The 18773-nt window shown below is 35.1% G+C and overlaps 1 protein-coding gene across 1 annotated transcript in view; it reads left to right on the forward strand.

The window, feature by feature from the left end:
- The window catches only part of Tmhs (Tetraspan membrane protein in hair cell stereocilia), a 189357-nt gene that overhangs the window by 163278 nt on the left and 7306 nt on the right, over positions 1 to 18773 (forward strand). The window contains exon 3 of the mRNA XM_068362863.1: positions 17316 to 17543. Within this exon, the coding sequence (XP_068218964.1) occupies positions 17316 to 17543 (228 nt within the window). The remainder of the gene's footprint in view (positions 1 to 17315; positions 17544 to 18773) is intronic.

Raw genomic sequence — 18773 nt, forward strand, 5'->3', positions numbered from 1 at the left:
GTGAGTGGGGATGGATTACGAGCGTAAAAACCGTTCAGAGAGACAGACAGACAGCATTTATCATGACTTTTCTTTATTCCTTTGTGACTGGGGATGCCTTAACGGGGTGGAAGGGTTTGTTTATCGCCGCCATGATCAGCAAAGCTATACATTTTTCCTGCTACTCTAGGACATTGTCATTGTCCCTTGCCTATGTCATTGTGACGGGTCAAGGGTAGGTTGCGAGTCAAAGGCGAGATGAATGCAACTGAGTTACTTTATTACAGACACATCGAGTATATATACACACTAGATCCCGGTAAGAAGGTCAGAAAATACAAACATGCTATTTCTTGTCAAACCGGCAACCGGTTCTGTTAACAGTTAACAATGAAGTAGGCAGACAGGTTAATACAAGTTGCTGTCAGTGCGAGGGGAGAGGGAAGATACATAGGATAATATATACAAAAAAGAGAAATGTCATTATGATGTACGATCGTTTGACACACGGGTGGTACAATAGTCAGGGCCATCCATACTAGGTTGGTTTGCAGTGAACGAACAGACGAAGATCTCCCACCATCACCAATCCACACTTGACTAGCATCTTGATGAAAAGTGGGCAAATCCCAGACATGAATTGACATATCTGAGGCTTATAGCATCTTGCTTTTCCAACTAGGGTTGTAGCTTGGCTAATAATAATAATAATAATAATAATATCAAAATCTGAGTAAAATATCAAGAAATTTAACCTTCGACCAGTTTCAACAGCTGGATATTACAAATTCCATGAAGAATTGTAATAAAGCCGATTCAGAAGTACACAAGCCTTTGTGCCAACACGAAATATTGCTCTTTCGATCACCCCAGCGATAAATACACATGGAATGAACGTAATCAGATCCTCCACATGAGGTCAGGTCACAGTTGAAGTGACCCCGAAAACGATTTTTGGGTCGGGCGGGGCATCTCTTCTTTTAGGACCTTGACCCAGGTGATGACGTCATGCGTACACAAAGGAATTGCTCAACAATCTTTGCCAGTGAATAGATTTTTCATTTGAAAGAAAATTAATATTACGAGGGATAAGTAAGCGGTTCTAGTTATGAAAAAAAAAGTTATTATTATTATTATTATTATTATTATTATTATTATTATTATTATTATTATTATTATTATTATTATCATTTTATTATTATTACTATTATTATTATTATTATTTTATTATTATTATTATTATTATTATTTTATTATTATTACTATTATTATTATTATTATTGTTATTATTATTACTATTATTATTATTATTATTACTATTATTATTTTTATTTTTATTATTATTATTATTATTATTATTATTATTATTATTATTATTATTATTATTATTATTACTTGCTAAGTTACAACCCTAGTTGGAAAAAAACAGGATGCTATATGCCCTAGGGATAAGACAAGGAAAAATAGCCCAGTGAGGAAAGAAAACAAGCAAATAAACTACAAGATAAATAATGAACAATTAGAATAACATATTTTAAGAACAGTAACAGCTTTAACTTAGATCTTTCATATATAACCTTTAAAAGTTTAAAAAAAAAACAAGAGGAAGAGAGATGAGATAGAATAGTGTGCTATGAAATAATCCGAATAAAAAGAAGAAAGTATCTTAAAAAAAGAGTGAAAATTATATAGAATTATGATGAAAAGTTTCTATAAGACATTCTCGTCAATTGTATATGCACTAACCTTATGATTATAATATGTGATTAAAAATGGAGAAGAGTTGATAATGTCTCTTAATTCGATGATTTTTATCGGCCTTCATATTACCAGGAAATTAAAATTGGTCTACATGCCTAAAGTATGCGTTAATTAGCGTGTATTTCGGTTCTAAAAAATAATTGCGTTTTTATTTGATGCCTTTGATGTAACTTTATAAGAAATACAAACGTCTTTCATTAATCGTTTTTGGTTTAATCTTTTGGTCTTTGTCTTCCATGGTTCCACCCACGTGGACTTTATAACACGAGTTGCTGTGGAGGTTCCTTGAGGCTTGAACTGGGTTGACTCATCTACTTAACAAGAGAAGATCGTTCGTGGAGTATTACAGCCAACTCTTCTTGTTGGCACGGGCCTTTCCCTTGGTTGGCCCGTAGGTAACAAGAGAAGAGGCTAAGTTAGTTTTATAAGCCTATTGGAATGCCCTCTGGGCATCAGGCGTCTTAGGATTGGTTCCGGGAGGCTGAGCCGCTCTGGCCTGCTATGGGATGACCTGCTCTGCTCAGCCCCAAGCCCTACAGACAACCCTTGGCTCAGCCATCTACTGTGGCACCATAAAACAGGGAAAACTACTTTTTATTCATTATAAACTGACCTGGGAATATACATTACGTTTTATTTCTTCTTCTTTGTCTACATCTTTTCCCACTTCTATGTGGGGTCGATGTTTCTAGTCAGCTTTCTCCATCTACCTCTGTCCCACACTTCATCACCGGTTAATCCCTTTGATCGAAGGTCATCCTTGATACAGTCCACCCACCTTCGCTTTGGTCTCCCTCTCCTTCTCGTTCCCTGTACCTCCATTTCCATCACTCTCCTCCCAATATACTGTTCATCTCTTCTCGTTTTATTTACCCCTCTTATATAATTATATTGATGTAGAAATTTATCTTAGACTTTTTTCCTGTTTTTTGTAAAGATATTTATATTCAGTTGAATTCTAGTTGACAGTTTCTACATGGTCCCTAGGCCCTGGTACAATGCCAGCTTGATCTTAACCTCAGCAATTTCAGATGGCGAAGTCAATATGCCACGTTAAGAATCAATACATCCTTCTGCCAAGGAAAATAGTACAGCTTGCCCGACCACATCCTCCTATAGCCATGGAGCTAAAGTGAATCTTTTGAAAGAAATGAAGGCTGAAGCTCTGCCTCCAAGTTAACCACATCCTACATGAGATCCTAGGTCGCAATTATAGGATGCCTTTTTCTTCATGGCATTTAAACAAGTATACATATATTTTTTTCGTGATAAATTTTCTTGCCAAACCCGTGACTCTTACGTTTTTTCCCATTCACCCCAAGGATAAAGCTGTTAAAGAGAGAGAGAGTATGTCATTAACGTTCGACTTAGCTGGAGTTGTGCGTGTACGGGTTCTCGCTCATAAGTAAGGTTTAGAGCTAGAAGAATAACACTGGTATTTTTTTCTCCAAGGTCTAGAACGATGAATAATATTTGCAAGAGCCTTCGTATAAACAAAGAGTCTAGGTTGTCTAAGAACAGATGACTGCTTTCTTCAAATAGTCTATTTTGATGGCATATTTGCCACTGGATTTTCCTAAATGGAAGTGACTTAATTATTTCTTTTTTCTTTTTTGGTAATTATAAATTTAGACTTATATTATATTACACTTCCACACTCCATTTACCCCTAAACCATATCTCTTCGTTTGTCGATTGTATAATTTAATCTAGCTAAAAATATATTCGTTATAGAGTACATTCGGTATTTCTTTTTACAAACACTTACACATTGTATAGGAAATATTTATTTTGGTGTTACTATTCTTAAAATATTTTATTTTTCCTTATTTCCTTACCTCACTGGGCTATTTTCCCTGTTGGGGCCCCTGGGCTTATAGCATCCTGCTTTTCCAACGAGGGTTGTAGCTTAGCATTTAATGATAATAATAATAAAAATAATAATAATAATAATAATGATAATATATTTTTCTTCTTCACGTTCATCAGAATAATCTAATTATGAAAGTATCTACAAATTTTTTCTTTGTCTCACCCTCTGCACGATTTTATTCTTTTATTACAGCACGATCGTGTATTGCAATATATGTAACCCGGAAAACGTACCAAAGATGGGTCAAGTCTCTGGGTCGTGGTTATAGTGCCCAGCATTGCCAATACAAGGTCTATACAGGTCTATAGACCCATGATTAATAGAGTACTCTATTAATCCAGTATAGACCTTGGGCAGATGCTTGATAAAGCTGGGTAAAGCTATAACGGTCTAGTTTTATTTCACGGCTATAAATTAGTAATAAACTCTACAGGAGAAATCATAAGACAAGATTGCTTTAAATATAGCCATTATCTTTTTTTTTAAACTGGCTTTAATTATATTATTAATTTGAATTGTTATAAAGGGTCACTTTTACTTGAATATTGTGTTTCTTATAGAAAACTTTTACAAGAGCTGAGCATACTTAATGAAGACCAAAAAAAGTTAATCTCTGAAGATGAGAGGAATTCTCTCTCTCTCTCTCTCTCTCTCTCTCTCTCTCTCTCTCTCTCTCTCTCTCAGTATATAATTATATATATATATATATATATATATATATATATATATATATATATATATATATATATATATATATATATATATATATATATATATATAAATTATGAATCTTAAGTGAATGAATGATAAACAGAATCAGCAAACATGCATGTAAAGCAGTTTTATGGTTATTGTAAAATGCAGTTTATCGGAACAAAAAAAAAGGGCTTAGTTTTGAATACACTAGAAAACAGCAAAGCTAGACAACAGGAGACGTTAATTGCTCCCGAAGGAGAGGGTTGAAAGAGAGTGAACAGGGCATTTCCAGCCAAGTAGGCCTACGTTTGACTGGGTTGGAGGTTGGAGGAATCGCCAAATGATATGAACCTTTTTGCTTTTCCAACTAGGGTTGTAGCTTAGCCTATAATAATAATAATAATAATAATAATAATAATAATAATAATAATAATAATAATAATAATAGATACACAAGAAACCGAGGAAGACAAAAAAACCCGCTGGGGAGATGAGACCAACATAAGCAACAGTGGCACAGAATAGCTTGGGATAGAAGTCTGTGAGGAACCTGGGGAAGGCCTACATCCAACAAAGGACGTTTGAAGGCTGAAATGATGAATGATGATCCAGTGTCGCTATCACGGTTAGGCAAAATCCATGTAAAGCCGAGATCTCGTGGAAAGGTGTGTCCAAAAGAATTTTCCTGACCACGTCTTCCTTGAAGGGCGAAGGATCGGTAAGAGAAGGGTCGATGGGTCTTTTGAAAACAACAACATCTTGCTGAAAGTGATGTCGCGAGCTGTGAAGGCAGACATCAGACACTCGTGTTTTCAACACAGGAATGACACTGCAAAAGGTTTCTTTGTAGGCGAAGCGCTCACAAAGAAACGTGATAAGCTTTTTTATGAATTACGTAGAGTGAAAAGACAGCAGTATACCGGTCTGTTCCTACATACTCGCGACGGAGTTATTAAAGTGAAAACTTCCTCAGCGGGCAAAACTTTTGCTATCCGTACCCGAAAGGACCTTGATCTATTCTACAGTAGTACAGGGCTCAGTGCCCCTGAGTGATTTCAAAATATGTGCTAAATACTCCATTGTTTTCAGTTTCTGTAACCATTTTTTCTAACCTCATTAGTTTTTTTCACATTTAAATTTTTGAATTTACACTCACAATTTTTTCTTTTTTTCAAATTGCATTATTTTACTTTTAACACTGCCATTTCCACTATTGTTAGTAATATCATTACTATTATCAAATTTACCATTTTTACTTTTACTGATATTAATATCATTATTATTTTTTTTTTCTCCTTTATTATTACTACTATTTTTGTTAATATTATTTTTATTATTCCTATTTCTGTATTGTAATTACAACAATTATTTCCTTGTTTATATTTTTTACAACTATTTCCAGTTTTCATCGTAACGAAATATTTTCATTTTTTGTATTTCTAAGCATATTGTTACTAAACTATTAATTACTAATTTTAACTGTGGTTACGTCTCATGAACACAAATCCTGTATATCACATTGATCCTGATGAAAACTTTATTGATTTTGTGAACACATCTGATCTGTTTTCCTGTAAATATTACACTACTGACACATTTAATGATTCTCTCCCTAATTATATGCGGCAATGCCTTTCATTAATAAGTTTTAATATTCGAAGTTTCAAGAAAAACCATGACGAATTTATTGGCTACTTAAATAACTGCAACCATGAATTTGATATCATTGTATTGACCGAAACATGGGCTAAGGAAGAAACTCACTGCATGAATTATCTTCCTGGGTATAATGCGTGTCACAATTATCGGGAAGGTCGGAGGGGCGGCGGTGTGAGCATTTTCGTTAAAGACTCTATTGATTTTCAACCTCTTGATGACTTCTTCAACATTTCTAATGATAATTTTGAAAGTGTCGGTGTAACGGTTTCTATACCAAACTCGCCTCATAAAACAGTAATCTTAGGTATCTACAGACGTCCAGGAGGTAACGGAAATATGTTTTTCGACTCGTTAGAGGAGGTGCTAAGAAATCCAGGTATCTCCCCTATGAATACAATTGTCACTGGAGACTTTAACATCTGCTTAATGAGGGAAGGGGAGAGCGAGACCACCCGCAGACTGATTAACACAATGCGATCTTTTGACTTTCGCCCCTCAATAACTAGACCAACAAGAGTCGGCTCGAATGACTCGCTGTCTTGTATCGACCATATTTGGGCAAATAATAATCTTGTTGGTAATAGTGGGATATTCTTAGCAGATATCACAGATCATTTCCCAATTTTCTGTAGTCTATTAATGCCTATATTAAACAACGTAGACAACAAAATAAAAATTCAATTCAGAGATATGAGCGAAGTGAATGACAGGAAATTCACGGAACTCCTGAGGGGGAAAGACTGGACCGAATATGGTCAAGCCTCATTAGATCCTCACCTGGGGGCGGCCTCTTTTACGGATGAAATAGACAGCTTTTTCAATGAATGCTTTCCTTTAAAAACAAAATATGTAAGTGTTAAAAGATTGGTGAATAAGTGGCTCTCCAAAGGGCTACTGAAATCAATTAACATTAAACATAATTTATATCGAAGAATGAAATTGGGTGCTTATAGTGCCCAACGCTATAGAAACTATTGTAATATGTTGCTTACATTAATTCGCGTGGCAAAGAAAAAATATTTTGATAGTACTTTTGATCAACTCCGAAATGATGCTAAAAAATCCTGGGATCTCATAAATTCGTCCCTTAGGCCTGGAAAGAAAAAGCGCACTTCGCTAAGAAAACTCATTGGTCGTAACGGCGAAACTATTACTGACAGCCAACAGATTGCAAATGCTTTTAATCTTCATTTCTCTACAATTGGCATTACTCTCCGAGATGCCCTGCCTCAAAATAATCAGTTAGATTTTCATTCCTATTTGCCTCCTTCAAATCAGCACTCTATTTATTTGACCCCATCTTCTCCACTTGAAGTAATCAACATTATAAAAAAACTAAAGAACAAAAAAGCAAATATTCATTCTCCCCCTACTAAACTATATAAGAATAATGCTAGTTTACTTGCCTTTCCTATATCCTTATTGTTCAACCGTTGTATTGCCTCTGGCATTTATCCTGACATTTTAAAAATAGCATGCGTTACTGTGCTACATAAGTCTGGTGATAAATCGGATGTCAATAACTATAGACCAATAAGTTGCCTTCCCTTATTGAATAAAATTTTTGAAAAATTATTGTACAATCGACTCTACTCTTTCTTTACTAGATGTAATATCTTTTCTTCCTGTCAGTATGGCTTTCTGCGTGGCGTTAGTACAAGTGATGCTGTAAATGACCTTCTTGAAAATATCTACAATGCGATGAATAAAAATGAATACCTTGGTGCGGTCTTTTTAGATTTGAGTAAAGCCTTTGACACAGTGTCTCATGATGTGCTGCTTAAAAAGCTCGAACATTATGGAATACGTGGAAATGCATTACTCTTACTAAAATCCTACTTAACGAGTCGTAAACAATTTGTGACCCTCGATGGCCATCTCTCAGAGGTTATGGATGTCAAAATAGGTGTTCCCCAGGGATCAGTCCTAGGACCGTTATTTTTCCTCGCCTATATCAATGATCTACCTCGATCAGTAGGTAGGTTAAGCTCCATACTCTTTGCCGATGACACTACGCTTCACTTTAGACATAAAAATATCTACTCCCTCTGTGATACACTAACCAATGATTTAACTCATGTAAAAAACTGGCTACTAGCAAATAAATTAACCTTAAATGAAAGAAAGACATACTTCATAATCTTTTCTCTACGAAGAGTTCCTGATAACATAAGGGTTTCTATAGGAAATCACACTCTGGATCAGAAGTCCAGTGGTAAATTTTTAGGGATAATTCTTGATAATAAACTAACTTTCTGTGAGCATGTAAATATGACAGTTAATAAAATTGCCAAAGTAATGGGTATCATATATAGATTAAAAGAGTATTTCCCCTTATATATTATAAAACAATTGTATCACTCGTTAGTATCTCCTCACCTAAATTACTGCAATACGGCGTGGGGGAGTAGTAGTAGAAATGTCTTGCAACCATTAATTGTAATTCAAAAAAGACTGGTAAGAATCATAAGCTCCAGTGATTACTTAGCTCATACATCGCCACTTTTCCGGTCTCTCTCGATATTGAAGCTGGAAGACAATTACAAGCTCTCCTTAATGAATATGATGTTCCAAACACTTATTTTGAACAAATTTCCAGATTTAAGACGAAAAATAATTCAGGAACAATCAGTTCATCCATATGGAACAAGAAATTCAAACTTAACTCTCCCTTTCATACGTATTAATAGATGCGAGCAATCGTATCTATACCAAGGTATTAAACTTTGGAATACTCTGCCCGCTTATCTAAAGGCACTGCTTAGCGTTCGGTCTTTTAAGAAATCATATACAAATCTCCTGTTATCTGGGTATTAAGCTTTATTAATAAATATTTATACTTGCCTACCTAACCACAACGCAAGTATGTTTCATTGTTTAGAATATTTTTTTATTTGTAAAACTAGTTCTTTTACTGAGTTTTTTGCTTAATATCTACAATTTTTTCAATGTATATACCATTAGCTTTCATATACCATCTTTCCTTATCATATAAATATGCATTTCCATTTGTTTTTAGGCTAAGATTCTCATTTATATGTATCTATTTGTATACATATGATTATGTATATGTATGCGTACATTTTGTATATCTATATCCATATTTACTTTATTTTTTATTTTTACTTAATTGATGATATTATCTTGTTGTATTATTGCCCGAAGAGCTCTGCTCCACATGGGCTTGGACTGAGTCTTTTTTTCTTTTTGTAAATCTTTGAATGTAAATATTTTTTGTCCAATAAACATTATTATTATTATTATTATTATTATTATTGTTGGAAACACTGCTATTTCTCGCATTGTCTTCATTAGCCTCGGGGCAAATAACACTTGAGCTGGTTGGCTTCCTTGGTTCCCAAAGGGAGGTGACCACGTGGACATAGTCTGTACCGGTTTTTCTTCATCCAAACTCCCTGGCATTCATAAATAGTCGTTATTTTCATCATATCAAATTGTTGAAATTATGTGTATAGCATATGGATAAGCCGTATGCAGAAACTTAGTGAAAATGATACTCTTGGTTTTCTTAGAGGAAGATTAAATTATGTGAGATGGTTTGCGTCAATTTTGTATAAGGAAAAATTGAAGAAACTTGTTACAAAGGAACTCCTGTGTTCAACTATTTAATTGACAAAATGTAAATATTGTATTTTGTTATTTTAAATAAGTTAAAAAAAAAATTGAAATAATAATCGGAGCAGAAGTTTTGGAACTAGAGTACGCGAGTTGTGAACAGTTCTCTATCTTAAGACTAATATTTAAAATGTCAATTTTTTGCTTTTTGAAAAGCAACAATTCTTAATAGGTTTACCGTTAGTCTATAGACCCTGGGATTGCCCTCATAGGCCTAGCATTCCTGTCGGAAGAAAAGACCACACTCTTGATATGTTGTTATAATGAAATAAGGTAAATTTACACAACCTTTATTTACGTTTCCTTTATTTACACAGCAATGAATAATTCATGTACAGGTAAACTCGTGTTTAAGAAATGTACATAAAAAATATTTTATTTTTCCTTGTTTCCTTTCCTCACTGGGCTATTTTCGCTGTTAGGGCCCCTGGGCTTATAGCATCCTACTTTTCCAACAAGGGTTGTAGCTTAGCATTTAGTAATAATAATAATAATAATAATAATAATAATAATAATAATAATAATAATAATAAAAGAGAGTATAAAATTAATAGGATTTTCTTAGCCTTGAATTTTTGGCGTTTTTCTTTGCCTACGTAAAACATTGCTTTTCTTTAATTTTTCATTTCATTTTTTTTTATTTTAAACTCATTCGAATGAAAAATTTTGCATTTATTGACGAATCTTCGTAGTCAGCCAAGTAGAGGATTAAGTAATATTAAAATTACTGATTAGGCCGATTCTTCCATAAATGAATCAATCAAACTCGTTTCTATAAACCAAACAGCCAATAGCAGAAAGCCTTTGAAGAAATGTATTAAATTGAAGAGAGAGAGAGAGAGAGAGAGAGAGAGAGAGAGAGAGAGAGAGAGAGAGAGAGAGAGAGAGAGAGAGAGAGAGAGAACTTCTTGCGGTGGTTTAATGTCTTTGACCTGTTTATTACAATCCTCCGCTGAAGACCACCATCGTTCATCATCGTCATTCATTTGACTATTGTGAAGGATTTTTCATCATTGTTTTTTATCTTTTGAATATAAAAGATTTTTTCATATTTTTATACTTGAGAAATATTTTAGTGAGTTTTATTCCAATAATGCTTTCGATTGTCTGTTCCAAGACAAGATTTTCTTTACCTCATTTATTGCTATATTATCCCCACTCTCTCTCTCTCTCTCTCTCTCTCTCTCTCTCTCTCTCTCTCTCTCTCTCTCTCTCTCTCTCTCTCTCTCTCTTTGGTTTTATCCGTATTCGTTTAAAATATTCTTAGATATATTATATTCCGTGCACAGAACCAAGGCCTTGGCAGAACGTGGTCGAAGTATACACCTTGGTATACAGCAGGACCCATTCAGTGTATGGGTTTTGGTATACAACACTGTATACCTAGACCGTGTGTAGAACCAGACCCATACAGTGTATGGGTTCTGGTATACAGCACTGTATACCTAGACCGTGTGTAGAACCAGACCTATACAGTGTATGGGTTCTGGTTGTATACCTAGGCCGTGTGTAGAACCAGACCTATACAGTGTATGGGTTCTGGTATACAGCACTGTATACCTAGGCCGTGTGTAGAACCAGACCCATAAAGTGTATGGGTTCTGGTATACAACACAGTATACCTAGACCGTGTGTAGAACCAGACCCATACAGTGTATGGGTTCTGGTATACAGCACTGTATACCTAGGCCGTGTGTAGAACCAGACCCATACAGTGTATGGGTTCTGGTATACAACACTGTATACCTAGACCGTGTGTAGAACCAGACCCATACAGTGTATGGGTTCTGGTATACAACACTGTATACCTAGACCGTGTGTAGAACCAGACCCATACAGTGTATGGGTTCTGGTAAACAACACTATACCTAGACCGTGTGTAGAACCAGGCCTATACAGTGTATGGGTTCTTGTTGTATACCTAGACCGTGTGTAGAACCAGACCCATACAGTGTATGGGTTCTGGTATACAGCACTGTATACCTAGACCGTGTGTAGAACCAGACCCATACAGTGCATGGGTTCTGGTATACAGCACTGTATACCTAGACCGTGTGTAGAACCAGACCCATACAGTGTATGGGTTCTGGTATACAACACCGTATACCTAGACCGTGTGTAGAACCAGACAGCCAACTCGACTGTCTGGGCTATGCTATTTAAAAAAAAAAAAAAAAAAGTCGATAGGTAGATCCAAGGTACTCAACAAACACTAATTATTAGCCAGAGGAAACTATCACTTGTCTTAGATATATATCTATACGCTCCTTCACTTCCTTCATCTCAAGGTCTATATAGACCTTGCTCTATTCGATCACAACTCTCGTGAATAACCATTTGAGACTCACAGATAACTGTAAACTGGATACTCATCTTTGGCCCCTAGTTTAGTTATTTCTTTATCCATGTTGCATAAGATTTTCCATAATTCTGGCCATCTTTCTCATTCAGATTTAAACAGACTGTACCAACATGTACTGAATACTAGGTATGCAGTTAATTCTAAATCTTGCATTTTCTATATCAAGCCTGAATACTACATAGTATTCTAGATTGATTGATTGATCTGAGGTTTTCTGACATCCTGAAATAGTATTCTAGATCTAGAAGTTTTAATCCAGGTGTGACCAGATTGTGGAATGATCTTCCTAAACAGGCAGTTACATCGGTGGAACTAAAGAAGTTCCAACTTGGAGAAAAAATTTTTCCTGTTTAAATGACCAATCTATTTTAAAGTTGTTACTAATGTTAAGATAATGTATATTTTTATTCATTACTTCTCATATAGTTTATATCCGTATTTTATTTCCTTTTCTCTCTGGTCTATTTTTCTCTTTTTGAGCTATTGGGCTTATGGCATCTTGCTTTTGCAACCAGGGTTATAGCTTAACTAGTAATAATAACACGTAAGGGGATAGTGCCATCAGTACACCTTACGGAGTCTACTGTAGGCATTACCCAAGGCCAATATATATATTGGCCTTGGCATAACCTATGGGTCCTCGCATCGATCATCACGCTCCTAGCTGTAATTCCTTCGTATCCTATTTGATCTCCGTTACTGTTTCCTCTTTTATTCCTTGCTGTCCTTCATAGAAATTTTACTTAAAGATTTTTCCTAGTTGCAGTAGATTATTATTATTATTATTATTATTATTATTATTATTAACTAAGCGACAATCTTAGTTGGAAAAGCAGGATGCCGTAAGTCCAAGGGCCCCACTGTGAAAGAGCCCAGTGAGGAAATGAAATAAGGAAATAAATAAAATTATGAAAGGTAATGAAGAATCAAACTAGAATATTTTGAGAAAATTTACATTAAAACAGATCTTTCATATATATATATATATATATATATATATATATATATATATATATATATATATATATATATATATATATTACTCTTGTTTAAGTTTTATCTATTATATATGAAAGATCTAATTTAATGTTGTTACTTTTCATGAAATATTTTATTTTGATTGTTTATTACTTCTCTTGTATTTTATTTATTGCCTTATTTTTCTTTCCTCACTGGGCTAATTTTTCCCTGTTGAAGCCCTTGGGCTTCTAGAATATTGCTTTTCCAGTTAGGGTTATAGTTTAGCTTGTAATAATGATAATAATAATAATAATAATAATAATAAACTATAAAAAGAGACTTGTGTCAGCCTGTTCAACATAAAAACATTTTCTGTCTTTGTAGTCTGCTTATTCAGGTCTCTCTCTCTGCCGAAAAGTGTTCTTAGAAGCTCACGCGATAGATTTGTCATTAACTGTAGGCTACATTCCCTTAGCAAACACACTTGTCCTCAAATCTATCCTATCACAACATTCAGACATTAAGAACGAAATCCGTTTCTTCTTAGGAGACTTTACTCCGGACATCCATCCAGTCGTGGTAGCTTTGATGAGTCATGGCATATATTTTCAACATTTATATCATGGCGACTCATTATTTCGGTCTATGAAAATATTGCAGAAATAAAATGAAAATAGAATACATCTGTAACTAATGGTGGTAAAAGTTATGGTAGAGTTATCATTCACATTTTCACGCCACTAAGTGCGTTCAGCTCCCAGTGAAATTTGAACTACACAGGGAAAGAACGGTTGGTGTAAAAGCAATATTTTGGTCTATGAAAATATTGCAAAAATAGAATACTTCTGTAACTAATGGTGGTAAAAGTTTTGGTAGAGTTATCATTCACATTTTCACGCCACTAAGTGTGTTCAGCTCCCAGTGAAATTTGAACTACACAGGGAAAGAACGGTTGGTGTAAAAGCAATATTTTGGTCTATGAAAATATTGCAAAAATAGAATACTTCTGTAACTAATGGTGGTAAAAGTTATGGTAGAGTTATCATTCACATTTTCACGCCACTAAGTGTGTTCAGCTCCCAGAGAAATTTGAACTACACAGGGAAAGAACGGTTGGTGTAAAAGCAATATTTTGGTCTATGAAAATATTGCAAAAATAGAATACTTCTGTAACTAATGGTGGTAAAAGTTATGGTAGAGTTATCATTCATATTTTCACGCGACTAAAGTGTGTTCAGCTCCCAGTGAAATTTGAACTACACAGGGAAAGAACGGTTGGTGTAAAAGCAAGCGCAGATATCACAGTGAGGAAATTATGGTGAATGCTCGCTCAGTTGTGTTTGATTCGTGTTGTTATGGTTGTTAAACACAATATACGGTTGTTGTAGATATCACCTTTTATAATGTGAAGTCCACATTCCAGAAAGGGTCTTTTGTTCGTTTTGTCAAAATTGTTCAAGAGATGGAAGGTGTGTAACTGCAGGGTTGCCAGGTTTTCTAAATGAAAAAAGGCCATCTTCAAATCAACAGAAGCTTTAAAAGGCCAACCCATAAGTAGAAAAAGGCCAAATATATAGTATTTAAGACCCGCCTTTTTCATATTACTAAAGGCAAAACAATTTAAAAAAAAAAAAAGACCAAACTTGAGGGTTTCTTTGGCCTGAATAAAGGCCAAATTGGCAACCCTGTATGTACCTGTTAATTATTTAGATTTTTTACTATAACCCTTATGAAGCGGAATCTTTATACATTCACTAGTGTATTATACAATAGCTTAAATCAAAATCCATGAACAATCTTTACGTTTGTCTGTTTACGTCAATTGCCATATACTTTTTTTGGAACTATGCTCTTTAATCATTAATTTCCCATTGCAATAAAAGAAAAAAGTAGATATGCGTGCCTTAGGCCTAGTCTCTATGTAGGCTTACTTTGGTTAGTTTCCGCTTTTATATTAATTTATCTTGCTTGTTGTAATGTCAACTTGTTGTATATTTATAGTCTTTCCAATCAATGTTATTTGGAAAATTAACTAATAGCAGGGGAGCGAACAAGATATTTTGCTTTCACAGTCACGAATATTAAGAAATGACGTTCTTCACTGAGAATCATAACTGATCAAACACTTTCAAGAAGCAATACCCAGTTTTAATACCTTTTTTCGGAACTAGCAAAATTTACTCCTTAAGGAGAGCATGCATCCTATACACTCAAAGTGGTGCCGGTTTAGTATGTGGCCTACCTTTCGAACATGGCCTACGAAATTCTGTTTTAGTATGAGGCCTAACCTAACCTAACCTAACAAGCCAGGTAGGCCACATACTAAACCAGAATAAAAAAAGGTAGGCCACATACTAAACCAGAATAAAAAAAGGTAGGCCACATACTAAACCGGCACCCTGAAAGCAATGTTCTTTACTTTTACTTTTCGTTCACACGGTGGCCTTCTCCGGGACGCTTCACGCTCTGATTCAACGCCAGGTTGAGCTTCAGTGGTTTGGGAAAGAAGAAAATCATGTCAATTCCTGCATTCTAGGAGAAGGACACTCCAAAATCAAACCATTGTTCTCTAGTCTTGGGTAGTGCCATAGCCTCTGTACCATGGTCTTCCACTATCTTGTGTTAGAGTTCTCTTGCTTGAAGGTACACTCGGGCACACTATTCTATCTAATTTCTCTTCCTCATGCTTTGTTAATTTTTTTTTTATAGTTTACATAAGAGATATTTATTTTAATATTATTCTTAAAATATTTATTTTTTCCTTGTTTCCTTTCCTCACTGGGCTAGTTTCGCTGTTGGAGCCTCTGGGCTTATAGCATTCTGCTTTTCCAACTAGGGTTGTAGCTTATCAATTAATAATAATAATAATAATAATAATCTAACTTTCTTTATACGGAACTATACTATACCGTGTAAAGGGACATTGAATTAAGGAAGGGTCTAGACGTGAACACCTGACACTTTTAACAGTCCGGAACCTATATTTGTGCAGGGCCTGTGGTGAGAGAGACTGGTACAGGACTGGACCACAGCAAGTCTTACCTAAGAGGTCAATAACCCCAATTAATGGCAAAGCGAATACAATCTACTTTCGGTTACACGTAAAACTTTAAAGTTCCCTCGAGTCATGAATGACAGAGGAAAGAGACAGGACAAATACCTAGAGCAGGAGTTCCCCTAGACATTTTCATAGATTCCTGCGTACCCATGAAATTGAGGATAAAAAGAAAAATAATTAGATTCATATTGATGACATTTTATTATCCAATTTCAATGCAAATTACATATTTATTGCGCAGTAGGCCTACTGGCTATTCTCTCTGGGCCATATGAAATTTCTTTTTTAGTTTCTGTATCTGATTGGTCATTTTTGAAGGTGGAAGCAAACTATGATTTATCCCTCCAGCAGATTAACGAATAATAGATTTATTTGAAAAAGAAAACCTGACGAGAAATGTATTAAGCTTTACAACAGAACTGAGATTATTTAATTACACATTGAATCTGTAATTGAATCATTCAGTGAACGCTGAATTGTCATCTTTGTCACTTCGTTCCATCATATGCAACCTGGATATAATAAATGATTGTATTAAAAATACAGTGTTACGCCTCAAGAACATTAAATATTTAATGTTTAAAGATCAATGCTATTTTCGTAAAACTAAAAACTTATATAGGTTAATAAAATATAGTGAGGTTGCAGACACTTCTGAAAGCTATCGAGCTTGAAAGGGGTTCGAACTTCCATCCAACAGATTGTCAGGCAGAGATGTTTGAATGAAATTAATTTAAAACCTTTAGTGTCTCATCAGCAAAATAGAGTTTTAGTTTCCTGAAACGATTTTCAAATTATAAGATAGATCATGAATATCTCGGTCTAGGATTCTATGATGGCGATCTTGCTTTTATTCGGAAGAAATAGCTAAGTGGTTCATTTGAAAGTATTGTAGAGAGAGAGAGAGAGAGAGAGAGAGAGAGAGAGAGAGAGAGAGAGAGAGAGAGATCCGGCAGTCCAATACCTTACCCAAAGTACAATATCAATATCATTCACGGAATGCCTTTATTAATAAATTCTGCAAGCATTTTCAAACCATAGACTTATCCTTCTGAATTGTTACAGGAAGCTTCGGCCTAAGGAAATCACTCACAGCATAGACTCATCCTTTGATTTATTACAGGAAGCTTCGGCCCCTTTTCACAGCATAGTCTCATCCTTTTGAATTATTACAGGAAGCTTCGGCCCCTTTTCACAGCATAGTCTCATCCTTTTGAATTATTACAGGAAGCTTCGGCACCTTTTCACAGCATAGTCTCATCCTTTTGAATTATTACAGGAAGCTTCGGCACCTTTTCACAGCATAGTCTCATCCTTTTGAATCATTACAGGAAGCTTCGGCCTATGGAAATGGTGCAAAGGACCAGTTAGCCAAGAGGAATGTGAGGGATCCCTGTACGATTTCGAGGCCATGCTCAGCACGGCCTCTTGGGCCGCTACCATCCTCGTGGGGCTGTCCGTCGTGGTGACCCTTCTCTGCATCTGCTGTATGCTGCTGTTCTTCTTCTTCAGCTCGTCCGTCGTCTTCCACATCACTGGATGTATGCAGCTTCTCGCAGGTAAGACAAAAAAAAAAAAAAAAAAAAAAAAAAAAAGAAAACAAAACTATAATGCATGTATGGACGAAGAGATTTACCGTAAGTATTTTTCAACCGTGTTTCTCCCAAGTTTTTTTTTATTTTTTTCTGCTGAGGCGACTTTAAGAAATAGAATTGTATTCTAGTTACGAAAGCAAGAAAAACAATGAATATTTTTATATTTATCTCAACCCCCGTTTAATAAATCGGATGTTTATTTTTTTATTAATTTCCAATTTGCTCTTACTATTATTATTATTATTATTATTATTATTATTATTATTATTATCATTAGTAGTAGTAGTAGTAGTAGTAGTAGTAGTAGTATTATACGTTAGAAAAGCAAGATGCTATAAGCCCAAGGGATCCAGCAGAAGATAGCCCAGTAAGGAAAGGAAACAAGGAATTAAATAAACAAGAGAAGTAATGAACAATTAATATAAAATATTATGAGAACGGTATCAAAATTGAATTAGATCTTTTATATTCAAAGCATATAAACTTCTCCCCAACCCCCCCCCCCAAAAAAAAAATAAGAAAAAGATAAATAAGATGAAATAGTATTCCCGAGCGTGCTCTCAAGCAAGGGAACTCTACCCAAGTCAGTGGAAGACCATGGTAGGCCTGCAAAGGCCATGGTACTACCCAAGATTAGAGAACAATAGTTTGATTTTGGAGTGTCCTTCTCCTAGAAGAGCTGCTTACAGTAGCTTAAAAAGTCTCTTTTACTCTGACCAACCACTTCAGTTGTATTCTCTTTGCTAAAGCATTGCTTGATACTCTTGACTAAAAGATAAAAATGAAATTCTAGTTACTCCGGAAAATAGAACTATTAATTTTCGCTCTCTAAGCTAAAAGGTTTAGTGAACCCCTTATGAAAAAAAAAAATAACTGAAAATGGTTTAGTCATGCTCTTCGCACTCCCCAAGAGAGATCAGTTCACCAAACTTTCAACTAGGGCTCCACAAGGCACTAGAAGAGTTGGAAGACCCAGACCTACATGGCTGAGGACTTTGAAACGTGAAGTAGGAGATGATGAATGGAGAAGTATTGATTTAAGAGTTAAAGATAGAGACGACTGGCGAAATCTAACTGAGGCCCTTTGCGTAAATATGCCTAGGATGAAATTTTACGAACCTTATTCCGCTCAACTAGGGCTCCACAAAGCACTAGAAGAGTTGGAAGACCCAGACCTACATGACTGAGGACCAT

Source organism: Palaemon carinicauda, chromosome 39 (assembly GCF_036898095.1).
Source record: "Palaemon carinicauda isolate YSFRI2023 chromosome 39, ASM3689809v2, whole genome shotgun sequence".
NCBI lineage: Eukaryota > Metazoa > Arthropoda > Malacostraca > Decapoda > Palaemonidae > Palaemon > Palaemon carinicauda.